Source organism: Gymnodraco acuticeps, unplaced genomic scaffold (genome assembly GCF_902827175.1).
Source record: "Gymnodraco acuticeps unplaced genomic scaffold, fGymAcu1.1, whole genome shotgun sequence".
In the NCBI taxonomy this organism is placed as follows: Eukaryota; Metazoa; Chordata; class Actinopteri; order Perciformes; family Bathydraconidae; genus Gymnodraco; species Gymnodraco acuticeps.
In genome coordinates, this window is record NW_022992128.1 from 168272 (window position 1) to 186034 (window position 17763).

The 17763-nt window shown below is 40.8% G+C and overlaps 1 protein-coding gene across 1 annotated transcript in view; it reads left to right on the plus strand.

Moving 5' to 3' along the window:
- The window catches only part of LOC117538083 (TRAF2 and NCK-interacting protein kinase-like), a gene marked incomplete in the record, with an annotated part of 93548 nt that overhangs the window by 40803 nt on the left and 34982 nt on the right, over positions 1-17763 (plus strand). Inside the window, 12 exon segments of the mRNA XM_034203611.1 lie at positions 142-252; positions 546-636; positions 3191-3321; positions 3862-3916; positions 4022-4100; positions 4652-4827; positions 6971-7043; positions 7485-7695; positions 10562-10723; positions 11094-11180; positions 13046-13369; positions 14788-14958. Coding sequence (XP_034059502.1) covers positions 142-252; positions 546-636; positions 3191-3321; positions 3862-3916; positions 4022-4100; positions 4652-4827; positions 6971-7043; positions 7485-7695; positions 10562-10723; positions 11094-11180; positions 13046-13369; positions 14788-14958 — 1671 coding nt within the window.

Sequence of the window (17763 nt, forward strand, 5' to 3'; positions counted from 1 at the left end):
AGGTTAGGATAAGTCTCCAGGAAATGCATGTAAGTCAATGTAATGTCCCCTGAAGTGATGTATACATGGTGTGTGCGTGTGTGTGTGTGTGTGTGTGTGTGTGTCCTCAGTCTTCTCACTGTCCTCTCTTCTCTCCTGCAGCTGGTGATGGAGTTCTGTGGCGCGGGATCAATCACAGATCTGGTGAAAAACACTAAAGGAAACACGCTGAAGGAGGACTGGATCGCATACATCTCCAGAGAGATCCTCAGGGTCAGTCACAAAGCCTTCATCACTATTTCATATCACTAATCAGATATACTGTGTGTGTGTTTGAATGCTGTCAAAGCTCAGAAAAACCCTTAAAACTCACCTTTTCACTTTTCAACCTCTTTGTGGACATGTTGCTTGTAAAGCGTCTGTTAGCTCTGTTTAAAGCGCTATAAACATGCGTGTCTGAAAGTGTCTGATAGACAGGACAGGAGTTTGGTTCAGTATTGTTGCAGTAAGTTTAACTAAAAGCAAACAGCATGTGAAATGTTTGTTTCCTTCTCTCCTCCGCACAGGGATTGGCTCACTTGCACGCTCACCACGTCATCCACCGTGACATCAAGGGACAAAACGTGCTCCTGACTGAAAACGCTGAAGTCAAACTGGGTAAGAGCCCGTAGACTTTATAAACGGTTTCACATGAGTGCACAGTTGTCTAACACAGCAAGTACTTGTGAACCTATGGCATACTTTACTACTAGTTAGTGTCATAAAGTCAATTGTTATTATAATGAAAATGTATCTGAATGTTTGTGAATGGGGGAAAGATGCCTTATAGAATGTAAAGTGCTTTGAGGGGTTTGGATAAAACACTATTACATACACTCCATTTACCATTTACTGTGAAAAGGGCATTCATTTAACTCGATGAACCCTACAGAAACAATAAGCAAATCGGCCCACCTTGATTACAATTCCTATAAAAAATAATGGATGTCAACAACTCAGAGGTCTGTGACCTGGGGCCTGTACTACGAAGCTGGTTCAACCTAACCTGGATATGTTTGAGTTAGCCGGTTGGCCTAATCCAAAACATACGCGCTGTCGCTAAGCGGTACTACGACGCGGGTTATCAAGTGGATCGCTCAAGCCAGCCGTGTCCTATCTAGTTAGGTGCGCGTTCACATGAAAGGGGTGGTATTTGGAGCATTCGACCAATCACAAACATGGAGAAGCGTACTGACAGCGCAGCGTCATACTTCCTGAATGAAAAGTCAACTATAATATTAGACATATGAAGAAGTTAAACTTTAAACATCCATGACTTAAACACTTGATCCAGGATCAAAGCCACATAGCTGCACCTGCAAGGTGAATACAGCTGGTAACAGAACAAGTGTTTGAATGCGTACATTAACAGGTTTATGATATCACTGCCCCGTCTAAAACACGATCTGACTTTAATTACATTTGACTCGAGTGTTTCCTCAACTTAATGTGTTGCTTAAAATAATACTTCTGCATACAGTCTGTGACGCTGTGAGTGTTGCACGGCCAGATACGGCTCAGCTGACTCAGATAAGGAAATATGATACATTATGAAGTGATATGCCGTGGACTGTACTTAATGTTACTCTGATCCGGTTACTTATGTTGTGGCAGATATTTAAGTAAGCTTTCTTAACGCTAATGTTATAATAGTCAGATTGCTCTGAAGATGGAGGTGATATTCTATTAATGTTCACGTTCACACAGTCGGTGATTTTTGCCGGCCGTCTTTCCTGCGACGGCAGCTTTTCTGTATTTCCTTTCTCCTGTAATATGACTTGATCGCTTTAAACTCCGCACACTGAGCTCTGATTGGTCAGCAGGCAGTGCTTTCACTGAGTTGAGCTCTTAGCCTGCAACCTAACCTGCTCCGGGGCAGGTTAGCCGCTCAGCACAAGTTACCATGGAGATCTAGCCTGCTAAAAAGAGAACCAGCGTCGTAGGACCGGAAACCCCGAGTTTCCCTGAAGTTCCCTGAAGCGAAAATCCTGCTTCGTAGTACAGGCCTCTGGTGTCTTCTGATAACATGAGAGTGAAAGACACTTTGTTACCAATCACACATGATCTAATGTCTGCAGTTTGGCAGCCTCACTGTCCAGTCGTGATACTCAGTTATTTTACAGGTTATTTAATGTTTCTGAAACTGGAAATCATATTTTATTTATGATCCCTGAAATGGTTTGACACTCTCCAATCTTGTTTTGATTTCTTTAACTGACTTTGATTAGATAACCGTATGTAATGAGATTACTCTTGAGACCTTGTTTATTGCTCTCCTGTGATGTCTCCACATGTCTCCACTGTGGTCACAATAAAACACTTTGTAGAGACACAGAAACGTAACCTTTACACTCTGGTTTCGAGTGTGTTGCTTTAAATGTGACAAGAGAACGAGGGACATTTTAATTTACAAGGCTACGATCAGAAGAAGCTGAATCTGTTATTTGGCTAGGGGCTGGAATTTGAATGACCCCTCTTACATCATGAGTCTGCTCTCAGGATCTGCAGTGTTTTAATTACATTTCAAGTATTTCAGTATTATAAGTTTGTTCCTAGTGGTACATTTACTCAAGTAATGTACCTAAGTACTGCTTAGACATACTTTATATTTTCATTTTGTGCTTAATATTCTTCTGCTCTAGCATTTTGGAAGTGAATATTGCACTTTTTACTCCACTACATTTATTTAACATGGTTTACATATGCATATTTACAAAAACGTCCCAAATTGGGATCAATAAAGTTAATCTTATATGAAAAAACGCTATACCTTCATGATATGATGCACTACTATACTACCTCCACACAGTATTTCTACAAATTTAAATATATCTCAACTTTTACAGTAGTATTGTGAAAAGAACCATTGTGCAAACTGAGTACTTTGTTACTTTAAGTACATGTACCTGATGTAACTTATTTTCTTTTACTCAAGTAACGTTTTCACAACATCATTTAAGGACTTTTACTTATTATAAAGCATTCAAGCACCTTCATGTCTCTACTTTTATTTAAGTAAAGGATTTGAGTACGCTTTCCACATTTTACTTGAGTCTAACAAGTATTTGCGTATGACACTCCTCGAGTACGATTTGTTTTGGTTCTCAGATACTGTATAGAAACAACTTTCTTAATGAATCGTTTCATAATTAATGTCACTTTCTTTTCCCAGTGGACTTCGGTGTGAGCGCTCAGCTGGACCGCACGGTGGGGCGGAGGAACACCTTCATCGGGACGCCGTATTGGATGGCCCCGGAGGTCATCGCTTGTGACGAAAACCCAGACGCTACCTACGACTACAGGGTGAGGAACCTGAGTTCAACTAACACGAGATCTGCTGTTTAACATTACAACATGGGCTGTGTGCAGAGAAATAGAGATAGTTAATAGAAGTAAAAATAACAAGAATGAACCCCAGGAAAGTGAGAAAATAGTCCCCATCATGAAGTAAAGTAAAACTCCCAGATCTTCCATATTTAAAAAAACCGGTGTATTTATTTATACAGTTTAATATTAAAGCCTCTCGTTTCGGTTTATTTTCCTAATTAAAAGTTCTGAACAGTTTAATAACAACAAATACAACAAAACATATTTTCCTTCAGACACTTGTGTTTTTTTTACACTTTAGACGACGTTCTGACATAAAATTGACCGGAATTCTTTTTGTGGATTGATATTATTGCACATACTGTCCCTTGATCAGAGTGTTCTCCTTAGCAACAGGCTGTTCTCCTTAGCAACGGTCTGTTAGCGAAAAATATCTGACCTCTGCAATGTTCAAATTCACCAATCAGAATCGAGTATTCATTCAAGCTGTGTATTAACTCCTCTCCCCCCCTTCAGAGTGACCTGTGGTCCGTTGGAATCACCGCCATAGAGATGGCTGAAGGAGCTCCACGTAAGTTCACACATTCAGGTTTCAAAAACTATAAATCATTTAAAAAGTAAACTATTTTTAACTTTTATGTATTTGTTTTGCTCTTCTCTCTTTTGTTTCTTCTAGCTCTTTGTGACATGCATCCAATGAGAGCTCTCTTCCTCATTCCTAGAAATCCTCCTCCTCGGCTCAAGTCTAAAAAATGGTGGGCTTCACTTTTTAATCTTTTCCACTCTCGTCATGTAAGGGAAAATGTGAATCAAGGCACTTAATCCACTGCTACATCCTAAATAAACCAACCGCTTGACTCATAATGTTGATTTGAAAATGATCGTATTGCTTCAGCCTAAGAAATAAAGCAATGTAAATTAAAATGACAGCAGCACAGATCGAGGATTTCTGTAACTGTTCATATTTTATTTTCCGGTAACCAGTCTTTAAACACTGCCAGAGCCCATACTGTGTTCTGTTAGTATTTACTTCCTGTCTGTCTTCTTATGTGGATTTCTCTGACGTCCAGTCTACTCTCCTTAGCAACTGTCTGCTCTCCTTAGCAACAGTCTGCTCTCCTTAGCAACAGTCTTCTCTCCTTAACAACGGACTACTCTCCTTAGCAACGGTCTGCTCTGAAACAATTGCAGACCCCTGGAATGTCCAAATTGACCAATCAGAATCAAGTTTTCACCTAAGCTGTGTTATAAAAAAGTATATTGTATTTCACATTTGAACTCAAACCATCACATTTAACCTCAACAGGTCGAAGAAGTTCTTCAGCTTCATCGAGGGCTGCCTGGTGAAGAACTACACCCAGCGCCCCCCCACCGACCAGCTGCTCAAACACCCGTACATCCGGGACCAGCCCAACGAGAGGCAGGTGCGCATCCAGCTGAAGGACCACATCGACCGCACCAAGAAGAAGAGGGGCGAGAAGGGTGAGAACATCCAACGCTTTACCATTACACTTTGCTCTAATGTTACATTTAAGCTTAAACTATTATTTTTACCATTGACACTAGGAGAAAAATGTAACTGTTGGTTTACAATAAAACGTTACATTTAACTAGGGCTGTCTGTCGATTAACATATTTTTAATCGCGATGAATCGCATGATGTCCATAGTTAATCGCGATTAATCGCAAATTAATCGCATATTTTTTATCTGTTCTAAATGTACCTTAGAGGAATATTTTTCAAGTTTTTAATACTCTTATCAACATATGAGTGGACAAATATGCTTTATGCAAATGTTTGTTTATTATCATTGGAACAATGACAAATATTCTCCTGAATATTCTCAACACAACAACCTGGAACCTCTCTCTCTTCTCTCTCTCCCAACCCAGTCTACTTCTTTGCACTGAGCTAGTTGCTCAAACAGACAAGCCTGTTTACAGTTGTCGGCAAAATGCCGCTCCTCTGTCTTCATAGCAGTCAAAGCATGAGACTGAAGTTCCCACAGGGGTCAAAATAATGCGCTGTGATGTGCAGTCGACACGTTGGATGCGATCCGAATGATCTAACGCAGCCCCTCGTCCTCCTCAATGTTAAGCTGTAGCCACCTATTTAGCTATCGCTGTTGTTGTCCAGGCGTCTCCCCGGCAAACTTTTAAGCGTGGTCTGCCGCAAGCGAGCGGCAGGAGCGGGGCTGTTGGCATCAGCTGTCTGCTTGGCTCGCTGTTTAAAACACCTTTTTTGTATCCATATCTCTCGCTAGAATCTCCCACCATCCAACTAACAACAACAACAACATCAACAACAACAACAACGTCAAGCCTTTGGGCTCTGAAACTACGGGGCGGGCCGAGGCCAAATACAAATGCGTTAATCGCACGTTAAAATAATTAGTGGCGTTCATTTTTTTTCAAGAGGTTGCTTTATTTAGTTCAAAAAGTGGACATGTGGAATTATTTTTTTTAAGTAAGCATAGTGGAATCACTATTTACGACTATTTCACTCGTGCTCCAAAACATTGAACGTGATAGAGGGCGGGACATCTCTAATCCGTTGACAAATCACAACAGTGCTGGCCAGCTAACCAATCAGTTGTTAACATGTTAACTTGACAGCCCTACATTTAACGCTTTACCATTACACTTTCCATCTTACTAATGTTTTTACCATTGAATTTTTTATTTAATTTGTATTTGTTCCGTTCATGGTATGCACAAATTAATGTATAACAATTATTTACAAAAAAAGTCTCTATAAACACACCGTACCCGAAAAGGAGCAGGGAGAAGAAAATAATCTTATATTACCTGCCCCTTTCTCAAAAACTAAATAAATAGAAATAGATGGTCTGTCCTTCATATTTTCTTATTCACAGCCAATCCTAACAGTATGGCAGGAAAATAAACACAAAAACGTACAAAAAAATACTTTGTTCGCACTTGACAGTTAAAGGTGAGGTAGGTAATTTTGGAGAAACCAGCTCGAGTGCACTAGAATTTGAAAATACACAGCCGGAAAAAATCTGCCACTTCCTCACAGAGCCCCTCCTCCAACACACACGAACGCGCACATGACCAATGAGGGCACGAGATAAGTTTGTGCCCAGATGGAAGGCTGACAGGCAGGTAGGCCATCCAGTTACTTTACCGGCTCAGATGATTGGTCGTGCTTTTTACAGCGCCACGGCTTCCACTGATGACATTTTTATGGATTTATTGTCAAAGCATTTAATGTATTCATTGCTATCGGGATGTTAAGAGCATTCCATGGAATATAACAACAAGTGTTTCTGAAATAAATTACATACCCCACCTTTAATGGAAAGAAACAAAAACATCACATGAACAAGGAAAAGTGCGACATCTGAGTCGTACTGGAGTAGAAGGGGAAAGCGGCGGATAATAATAATCAATCAATCAATGTTTATTTATATAGCCCAATATCACAAGCGTTACATTTGTCCCAGTGGACCTTACAGTTTGTACAGAATATCAATACGACTCTAAGAGAAAAAAAGTCTCAAAATGTTGGTTTGTAATAAAACGGTAATCAATATGAACATTGTGTCTAACGTTTTAATGACTTTTACTCATCTGTTATGTTGTGTTTCCTTGGTTTCCTCAGATGAGACAGAGTATGAATACAGTGGCAGTGAAGAAGAGGAGGAAGAGGCAAACGAGCAAGAAGGAGAGCCGAGGTGAGCAAACATTATCAACTCATATGAAACGTTTCGTTATTGCTTATTTGTATGCATTGCACTAAATCCTCAGCATGTCGGGACGTCTGAAGTTGACTTTTGATTTCGTTCTGGTTTTATGTTTCAGTATTTGTAAGCAGCTGTGACTGAAAGAATATTGCTTTTATTTGACCTTTTTATGGTTATTTCATTTTTTGTTGTTGTTATTTTTTGTAAGAAGGGGCAGGTAGAATACGATGTTCTTCTCCCTGCTCCTTTCCACCATGCGCTATACAAAAATAAACAACCAGTATACAAATGTTTTGTAAAGTGTACATATTTTGTTTTAAAATAACTGCCATGTGTGGAATAAACAAATACAAATAATAATAATAATTTAAGATTTAACCCGCTAAAGAGTTACGACAGCAGCTCACGCCTCTCGTCTCCTCCCCCCTGCAGCTCCATAGTGAACGTTCCCGGGGAGTCGACCCTCCGCAGGGACTTCATCCGGCTGCAGCAGGAGAACAAGGAGCGGTCGGAGGCGCTGCGCCGCCAGCAGCACCTGCAGGAGCAGCAGCTCCGAGAGCAGGAGGAGTACAAGCGCCAACTACTGGCCGAGAGGCAGAAACGCATCGAGCAGCAGAAGGAGCAGAGGAAGCGGCTGGAGGAGGTGAGAGAAGATTAATACGATTTATTGATGTTGCTGCAGCATAAAAAGACATGGCATTGTTTGGTGAGCACTAAGCACCTAGAAAGGAACACAATAGATCAACATAATGGAATAACAGATTCATAAATACATGCATAAAAGAGATACAGAATAGTTTAAAAACAAGGTTATCTTGGATGGGTTTACGTTTCTTTGCTTTTTCCAAATGAATTAATGTATATAAATAGTTTAACCAGACTTGTTCAGTGTTGCGTCTCACTAGGGAAACATTTTCAAATATCTATTCATAAACAAAAAGAAACGGCTGCATTATATTAAAAATACTGGCATTTAAAGAGTTAAAGTTTTTTTAAACATTGTAACCAAGGGCCTGATTTGGCCCCCAGTTTGACACATGTGATTTAGAGTATAGAAAATAATTTAAAGAATGGTTTGAATTCATACAAAAGAGTAGTTGTCTCCTATCAGCTGTACAAAATTGTCAAAAAATGTTAAAAACCTTCAGCGGTGACGACTGAAACTGCTAAAACAAAGCTTGTGAAAAACGGTGGTTTTTCTTGAACATTACCTTAAGTATATATACACACGTTTTTATTAGTAATGAAACATCACAGCAGGGCTCCCAGGAGCGACACTGTAACTGAGAATAGGACTAGACTATTGTCTTTTATTGTGATTGTAGTATTATTACATGTACTCGACCAAAAATCGCTTTTAAATGTGCTATATAAATAAAACTTGATTTGATTTAAACATAAATTAATCCCTGTTTCAGAGAACGTGAGTTATTTATGAAGCCTTTGAGGAGGAATGACATCAGCATTTAGGAGCAATGTAGTTTTCTTAGTGGCTAACTTGGGTTTTTATCCCATTTTAAGTACTAATGTTGGTGTGTTGATGCAGGAAGTATAACATTGTTACGATTCTGGAAAAGGTAGGACCCAAATCCAGTTTAAAAAGGGAAGCAGGTTTCAAAATGTAACAAAAAGCGACCTTTATTTACAAAAAAAAGCTGTTGACGATGAAAAATACTTAAACAAAACCATGAATCCAAAAAGTAGGTAACACGAGGCATCCAGACAAAACTAACCGTGACAAACATGAAGGGAAAGACAACGAACCGACCAGGAGCACAGGGGAAGACGAGACTAAATACACAGAAGGGTAATCACAGGACAAGACACAGCTGGGCAGGGGAGGCAGAAACACAAGGGCAACAGGTGAACACAATCAGACAATCAGACACAGGAGGGAAACTAAGGACAGGAAGACAAGACACAGGGAGAACAGAATTTCAACATAAAATCAAGACAGAAAACTAGGATTGTGACAAAAATAGTATAGAAGATATCATAGATGTATGAAAAGCTTTTCTACTTAAGCCAAGGTAAAGGGAATTTCCAACGCATTCTGGACACTTCTGGTCCTGGTTGATTAAAACAAATAAAAAGCTTAATTAATAGAGCTAACGAGGAGAAAGGGATGAAAGTGGACTCTGAAAGGAAGAGCAGGGACCTACATAATAGGACTGACAAACAAATACATGATTACAATAAAGAAATAAGGACTTAAGCCAGTGGAAGAACAAACCACTTTTATTAAGACTGTCAATTTATGAAGCTTTTTTGTGTGTGTATGATGTGTTTATATAAATGACTCCACCAAGCTCGTGGTTTCCCACAGGAGCTCCAGGCTGTGTTTTTGATTCATGACATTGCACGTGTTTGAATCACAGAGTTGAGCTCGAGCCATGTTACAGAGATATCACTGTGCATGTGCTGTCTTTAGCTCCTGTGGATTCTGAAGACTGCATTAGTGCAAACACGATGATACAGTAACCCAAATCTAATGTCCCGAAGCTTTACGCAACACTCTGACTGACAGAAATCAGTTGAATTTCTTCATCGTGTCTTCTTAGAGAGCCGAGTGTCAGATCACTGCCTGTCAGACTTAAAATAGTTTTAATGCAGAGCTTTAAATGGGACGTTTTAACCTTTTTCTGTCACTTCAGCTCATGTCCACCTCTCATACAAGTATATACCTTAAAATATACTGCTATGTTTATTTATTTCCAACAAAACTGCATGTAAATAGTTTTGAAAATGCACAGGACACACATCATGGTTTGCACCATATGAGGATTTATCTGAAATCCTCAAAAAATGAATGCAGGGCATTTTAACCTTTTTCTGTCACTTCAGCTCATCCACGTCTGCATTGATTTACTCATACAAGAAAATACCTTAAAATATACGTTGTTTGTAATCTGATTATTTATATGTAACTGTAAGGGAATACAGTTACTTTTTTTTGTATCCTGATTTTCTAAACCCATTACATGTAACCCGTTAGTCCCCAAGCTTGTTTAACAATACCACTGTAATCTAGGGATGTAACAATACCAAAAACTCACGGTACGATAATATCGCGATAAAAAGTCCACGGTACGATATTTATCGCGATATTGAAAAATAAACTTAAATGAAAAAAAATTATTAAAAGAAATCGCGGTAGATTTTGTCTCACGACGGTATTGAGATATATCGTCCCTACTGTAATCACATCTTGATTTGCTTTGAGTACTTTTTGTGGCTCGGGGAGGATGGTGTAATCGTTTCATTAAAGAAGGGGACAAGTGTTTGTGGAAACGCTCAGAAGCACGGGGACACAAATTAACCCATGATGATCGTTTTAGGTTTCTACCTACAATGTAATCGTGCTAGTAATCCCCATTGTTTAGAAATGTAACAGTAATCTGATTTCTTTATGAACCTGTAAAGGGTACAGCCTGGTGACTACAAGAAAAGGTAGGTTGCCGTCAGTCGTGAACCGGTTTCTCCGTTAACTCTTGTCCTCGTCTCCACAGCAACAACGTCGTGAGCGTGAGATGCGGCGGCAGCAGGAGCGCGAGCAGCGGCGCCGCGAGCAGGACGAGAAGAGACGGGTGGAGGACATGGAGCGGCGCCGCAAGGAGGAGGAGGAGCGCAGGAGGGTGGAGGAGGAGAAGAGGAGGGCCGACCGAGAGCAGGTCAGGGAACACTCACAAGAGGTTGCATTATTTAGTTCAAAAAGTACGCATAGTGGAATCACTATTTACCACTATTTCACTCGTGCTCCAAAACATTGAACGTGATAGAGGGCGGGACATCTCTAATCCGTTGACAAATCACAACAGTGCTAACCAATCAGAGCAGACTGGGCTCTGGTTTCAGACAGAGGGTGAAAAGAGGTGCTGCAGCACAGGCAGTATGAGAAGAGCTTTTTGAACATGGAGACATGTCACCGTAGAGACACTAAATACAAAAACCTATAAATGACCAGACTAGGGCCCCTTTAAATCTAACCTGGGTTGGAAAAGCGATATAAGCTAATAAACACACTCTGTGTTTGATTGACAGGAGTATATCCGTCGTCAGCTGGAGGAGGAGCAGAAGCACCTTGAGATCCTGCAGCAGCAGCTGCTGCACGAACAGGCGATGCTGCTGGTGAGTCGCCTCACTCGAAACTGCAGTTTCCCTCAATATAATATAACCTTTTGGGTTTTTTAAGTATTGGCGACTCATACTCCTTTAACACTTATTCTCTACTTAAATAGTTTCTTCTCTCTTTCCCACTTGCCTCTGTAAATCTTAAATATTCCCTTAATGTTATTTCCATCCGCTTTTCAGTCCCAAGTGATTACTCTTAATGTCTCCACAGCTCACAGGTTGTTAAAAGTCTTAATGCAGCTACTTATAATTCCTCTGCTGCACAAACTTTTCCTTTCGATCTGACTGAATTATGTTTTTGGGACTAACTTATGTCGATCCGCAGGGAGCCTTTAACAAATGAGGTCAGAGCCTAATAAGAATGTCAGGGTTTCTTTCTGTTAGTGGGGATGTTTACAGGCCCGTAGTGATAGTAATGTCGTCACCAGGAAGCTAGTCGTCCAGCTGGAAGAGAGGGTTTCCCCTGATTTAATTCCAGATGTTTCAGGTCTTATGTGGGATATTTCGGTGGTTTGTATGACTTCATGTTTTCAGCTCCTCTTTAGGGGATACAGAGGATACTGGAATAATGAAAGGATACGAGCCCTCATGTCTTCACTTCCAGGTTTCACACCGTCACTTTATTATTGGCTGACTCCCCGGTTCATACAGTCACCATTCATAAACTCTAGCTTTCAAAAATAAAACAAGTTTCCTTCACATCATGATTTGTTGGCTTTCACACTTTTAATAGTCAAACATTTCTTAGGCCACATTAACGAGAACAAATCTTTAATATCTCGTTTAACAAGCGCTTCATACTTTAGATGAAGCTTCTGGCAATCCATCAATTATAATAATAATTCGTCTCATAATAATTCAGTGGTTGAAAGCTATAACTGCTCTAACAGATGTGCAGTTGGACATTCGCCCCACAAGCTTATGTTGCTTTAGTTTTAGGGGGTTAGAGCAAGACTCTCCCGGAAACGATTACTTTTTTATATGAAAGGGAAGGGTAAGGTGGCCAACATGTGCAAATGCATTAAAACGACCCAACACATTTGTGCTGGAGTTCTCGACATCACATGTGTAGCGTTTACTAAAAGAACTGCATAAATGAAATGCTGCAAGAAGTTGAAAACACAACAGAAACCAGGGGTCACTTAAAAGTGATGCACACAGCTGGGATTGTTGACGTTTGGGGATTATAAAGTCACTGGAAACTTTCCTAAAGTGTATCTTTAATTGGCTGATTTGAACAATGTGATCACATGGTTCCTTCCGATATCATTGCAGATATTCTTTAAGCTAGCTAGCTAACGTAGCTAACCTACAACATTTGACAGTTGGCCTACTTTATAATCCCCGAACGCCAACAACAACTTGGTCCCAGCTGTGTGCGTCACTTATTAGTGTCCCCCTTGACTCCATTGTGTTTTGAGCTTCTTGCAGTGTTTTGTATTTTCTTCACTGTTTTGTGAAGTCGGATCAGTGTCTCCTTAGCAACAGTGTGTTCTCCCTAGCAACGGTCTTTGGAATGTTTAAATTGACCAATCAGAATCGCGTATTCATCTAAGCCATGTAATAACTCCTCTTCCCTCCTTCAGAGTGTCCTGTGGAATCAAGAAAACACATTTGAACGTGTTTTGACACATTTTATGTTTTTATACTTTTTTTTAAAGTGCAGCGCCGTTTCTCGCTACAAGTTTTATGGGCCGTTGTAGCGCTCTTGCTATTATACAATAGAAAGGTGAACATGTTTACTTCCCTCATGAAGACCAGGTGGATTTAGAGACTCTTGCAGGTAGGAGGAATGTGTCGGGATCCCAGGAGGTTTTTTCTGTCAGAGGTTCTGGTTCAACCTGCCCCTTCCTGTTACTCAGGAGAATAAATGGCGGGAGCTGGAGGAGCAGCGCCAGGCCCAGCAGCTCCAGAGGCAGCTGCAGCAGGAGCAGGCCTTCCTGCTGTCCCTCCAGCAAAACCCCGGCCTGGATAGTAACAAGTCCTCCCAGCAGCAGAGCTCCAAACCCCCCCAGAGCGGGGAGCACGAGGGGGTGAAGCCCCCGCAGAGCTCTGAGCCAGAGACAACTCAACAACCACAGAGCGCTGCCTCTGAAAAGACGGTTCAAAATCCCAGTCTGGAGAGAACTGCACAACCCAAGCTTCCTGTCGCTGACCCCGCCCCCGACTCTGAGCCAATCAGAGAGGTGAACCCTCGCTGCTGTAGAGCACTTCCTCTGCTTGTGTGAACTCACTCGCACCGTGTGGGGTGTTGGGATGGCTAGCTGCTGGTGTGGGGTGTGTGGACGCTTGGTAGACTTTGTTCTAACTTAGCTGTTTGTTGGCTTGTTTACCACCAGTCTTATTGTCTAACTGCTCGAGTCCTCACTCTGTCTGAGTTTTATCACGATACAATAATACCAAGATCAAGTCTGGCACTTTTCTCGCATCACAGCAACTCCATTTGGATATCAACAAGGACACATATTTAAGACAAGATACAAAGAAAACAAACATTTAACTTAACATCACGATCACTGAAGAGACACCCGCTCAAGACCCTCTGACGTACATTTGACCTTGGATTTAATTAGAGGATTGACTGGTGCACAAAAGAATGCTTCAGTCTGACCTTATTAAAACGCAGGACCCTGTATCTCCGATTTGATGTTAACAATTCATATATAATGAATTTGCTGATTACATTATAATTGAACCAATCAGATTCACTAATTGCAAATGTGATTGAATCTGCAGCCACCTGAAATCGGTTTTCACAAATTGGTTATTCTCAGTTGAAATGCCTAAAAGTTCAAATCCAATTAGAGCCCAAAAGGTTTGGTTAGAGCAGCTCAGTGAAAGCTACAGTAGGAAGAAGTATAAGAGCAGTCATTTTCAGATTTACAGTAGATTGGATTACCTTGTTTTGAGGAACAAATGAGGTCTTGCCAACGATTACTTTGACATTTCAGACTAAAAAACGCTCGTCCTGGACCTTGGTGTGTGTCCTAACCTTTGTGAATGTGTGTCTCTCCACATGGAAAATGCATGACCCTCTTTGCTGGTTGTGGTGCCGTTGTCCTACTAGCAGGGTTGTGGGAATACTGTGGCAACAATAACACCGCTGCCCTGGAGGAAGTGCTTTCTTTGTTGTTCCTCCTGTATCAGCTGATGACTTTCTGACGTGCTTAATTCACCGCTGGTAGAAACCGTCTTTGCGGCGGCGCTAACCATAACGTTTAACCGCTTCTGTCCACTCTTCTTAGCGTCCTCACTCACAACGTCTGTCTTACATACAGAAAATAACAATGTTTCTTTTTCAAATATGACGGATAAAAGTGACTGTTCAGAAAAATACATGATTGGCTTCCTAAATAAGTAGTGAGTCTTAACATAGTTGTTTTACCTGACAACAAGTGTACATTTCACGTTTAAATGCATTTGTATTGAATGTGAGTTATACACGTGATTTTCATTTAGGAGCAGTTGGGTTAAACACGATAACAAAGGGTTTAATACATGAAAAAATGTAGGCGAATTATCACAGATGAGTGAGGGGGTTCTTATAGAATGGCGACCAGCTCATGCTCTGCTCTAAACCACTGCGTCTGTCTGTCCTCTGTAGTCTGATGATCGGTACAGGAAGAACATCCAGGGCTCTCCCCAGGCGGCTCAGATCAAACCCCCGCAGATCAAACCCCCGCAGCCTCCGGTGCCCCCCCGCTCCGATTCCTCCCACCCCAACGGGAGCTCGGCCTCCGAGGCGCCCGCCATGCACCGGCCCGTCGAACCACAGGTAACCACAACGTCCTCAAAACACCCTCCCTCCTTCCTCTGGAGTGCTTCCTTCTTCTTTACTCTCAGAGCTCTTGGACACAGGCAGCATTTTGAGTTTGTGTGACGTCGTACAGGGCCTTGCATTCTCCTATACAGCTCTGGTGTTATTTGACCTGTTTAATGTTTGCATTGATGACGCTGTGTGCTAATGTGAAGGTGTGTGTCACTACGGCTAGACACCATGAGACGTGTTTTAAAGCATTGGTTCTGTTGTAGCTTGGTTACTGTTGTGTATTTTGGTCCAGAGCTTCAGGGAAAGATCTCAACAGATTACAAGTAGCTCAAAATAAAGCAGCACGAGTGTAACAGACATGGATGAAAGTTGGTTGTCTGTCAGGCAGAGATCCACCAATGCTTTATTAACATTTGTGGCAGAAATGTTACACTGCATCAGAGATTTTATGGATGTTTTTTCTCACTTTGCTCAAGCACAATACGCAAAAGAAAGGAGGTTCATGTTACCCTAAAGCTAAATCCAATGTGACATGGTTGATATGATGGTTTGGTCTGTATGGTAATGACCACAGTGAGAGAGCCGATGCTAATGCTTGTGCTAATGGGGATCCTATGAAAGATAATGTGTGGGCGAGGTGGTTGTTTACCACTTTTTCTCCCCCACGATTGAGTTATCAGCGCTTAATGATCAGCGCTTCTGTTGGTATTCTACTCTGGACCTGTTTGTTTAGTAATGTCCTCAACACAACAGAGAGAAGAGAGTAGGGCTGCTCGATTATGGCAAAAATCATAATCTCGATTATTTGGGTCAATAATTGATATCACAATTATTAAAAACGATTATCCATTTACTTTGAAAACATCAATTTATTGAAAAGAAAAATGTGAACATTATGTTTTTAACAGTTGATTACCCTGAACTTTAAGTCTAATCCAACTGAAAAACCAATACAAAAAAAAAAAATATATATATATAAATAATCGTTTTATTTCGATTATGTTGTTTTCATAATCGTTGCAAGCCAAAATCGTAATTGCGATTTAAAATACGATTAATTGAGCAGCCCTAGAAGAGAGTGTGAGTCTCGTGGGAGAAATGCCTTAAAAGCTCATGTAGTCATATGACATGTTCGTTTGATGCCTACATTCAGTACATGTCCTTTCCATATCATTTGACCTGTAATGACCCCTGTTGTGTTGGGTGAAAGACTTCCTGTTGAGACTTCAAAATAAAAGCCTTCCTGGTAGGGTGTGTCATGTATGAACAGGAAATGTTGACGCCGGGCTGGTTAGTCTTTGTTCGGTTTACACTAGCTCATTTTTCTTTTCTCTTAATTGTTTTTTGTTGGAGGATTGGTGAGAAACGATGCAGAAATCATTTAAATAATGTCTAGCTGCTGTTTGAAGCTTGTGTTAATGTGCTGGGCTCTGACAGTAAAGTTTAATTTGGACTGTTAAAGTTAAAGCAGTAATTGTACAATGATTATGCTAGCCATAAAACAATACGGTTTGATGTATGCGGTACTTTAATGTTGTCTGATGATATAGTCATTGACAGTAAAGCCCTTTTGAAACTGGTGGTTGTAGAAAGCATTTTTTCGGTGTGAAAGGCTTGCATTTGATATTGTTTAGAAGATGCTGAGTGTGGATGCACATTTCCCGATAATGCTGGCTTTGGGATTTACGAAGCTGTCATTTACTTGGCAGCATTCCCTGCATTGAGTCAAGTGAAAGCCTTGTGTTTCCAATCTCGCTAGTAGCTTTCTCTTCATGTTGCTGCTCCTTCCATGTCGATTAACTCTGGATTTGCTGACCTGTGTATTTCCCTTTTATCTTCCAAGCAATAACCCTGATTAAAGTTCTCTATTTCAGGTGATTTTATTCTGGGCTTTCCTCTCAACTCTTTCAGGTTGTTTCCTCTGGATAATGGATCTGCTTTTGTTGAAGACCCTTTTAAACGTCAGGGTTGTTATCGATTCAATTTGAATCCACCAATCTTATTGTGTATCTTCGTTTAATCTCCAAGTTAATGCTAATGTTCAGACCTTCAAGCCATTACATATGTTTGATTGGATCCATTTGTTAATCTAAAAGAAAACTATGGTGGCCGACAGGTGCATACGTGCTACACCGGCCCAACATATTTCCATTAGGAGAAACGCACTGCCGTTTCCAAAACGATGGCAAATGAAGAAGCATCTTCACCAACTTCACGAAATATGCACAGCGTTTACTAAAAGTGCTGCATAATTCAAACGCTGCAAGAAGCTCAAAACCCAACAGAAGCCACAGGACACTAACAGATTATTCACACTTGTTGATGTTTGGGCATTATACAGTTGGCCAGAGTTTGGTATTTACAGTGTGTCGTTTAAGCCCCTGTCACACTGTCCCGAAATTGACACCCGATGGACACACGATAAAGGAAATGTTCAAATTCGGCTGTGATCGTAGCAACATCGGGCCATTCGTGAGGGCATCTAAGCCATCGTATAACCGCCGGTGGAGTTTCTCAGGCTCCGGCAGCAACTTCGTGAGCGGTGGCAAAATCTTTGGCATGCCAAAAAATAGCCGAAGGACCTTGAGAAGGTTCATTTTCGTGTTGAATTCGACAGGAAGTTGTTGTTGCTATGGAAACAACAACATGACGGAGAAAACGTAATATCTTCTACATATAAAGACGGAGAAAGTAAAGAACAAAGTCTGAAGATATCAGTACAGTATCATAGTACTGTAACATAATTGTTGTTGGTACTTTCATTGCAGTTGTATGTCTTAAATGTAATGTAAATGTTGCCTTCGTGTGTGG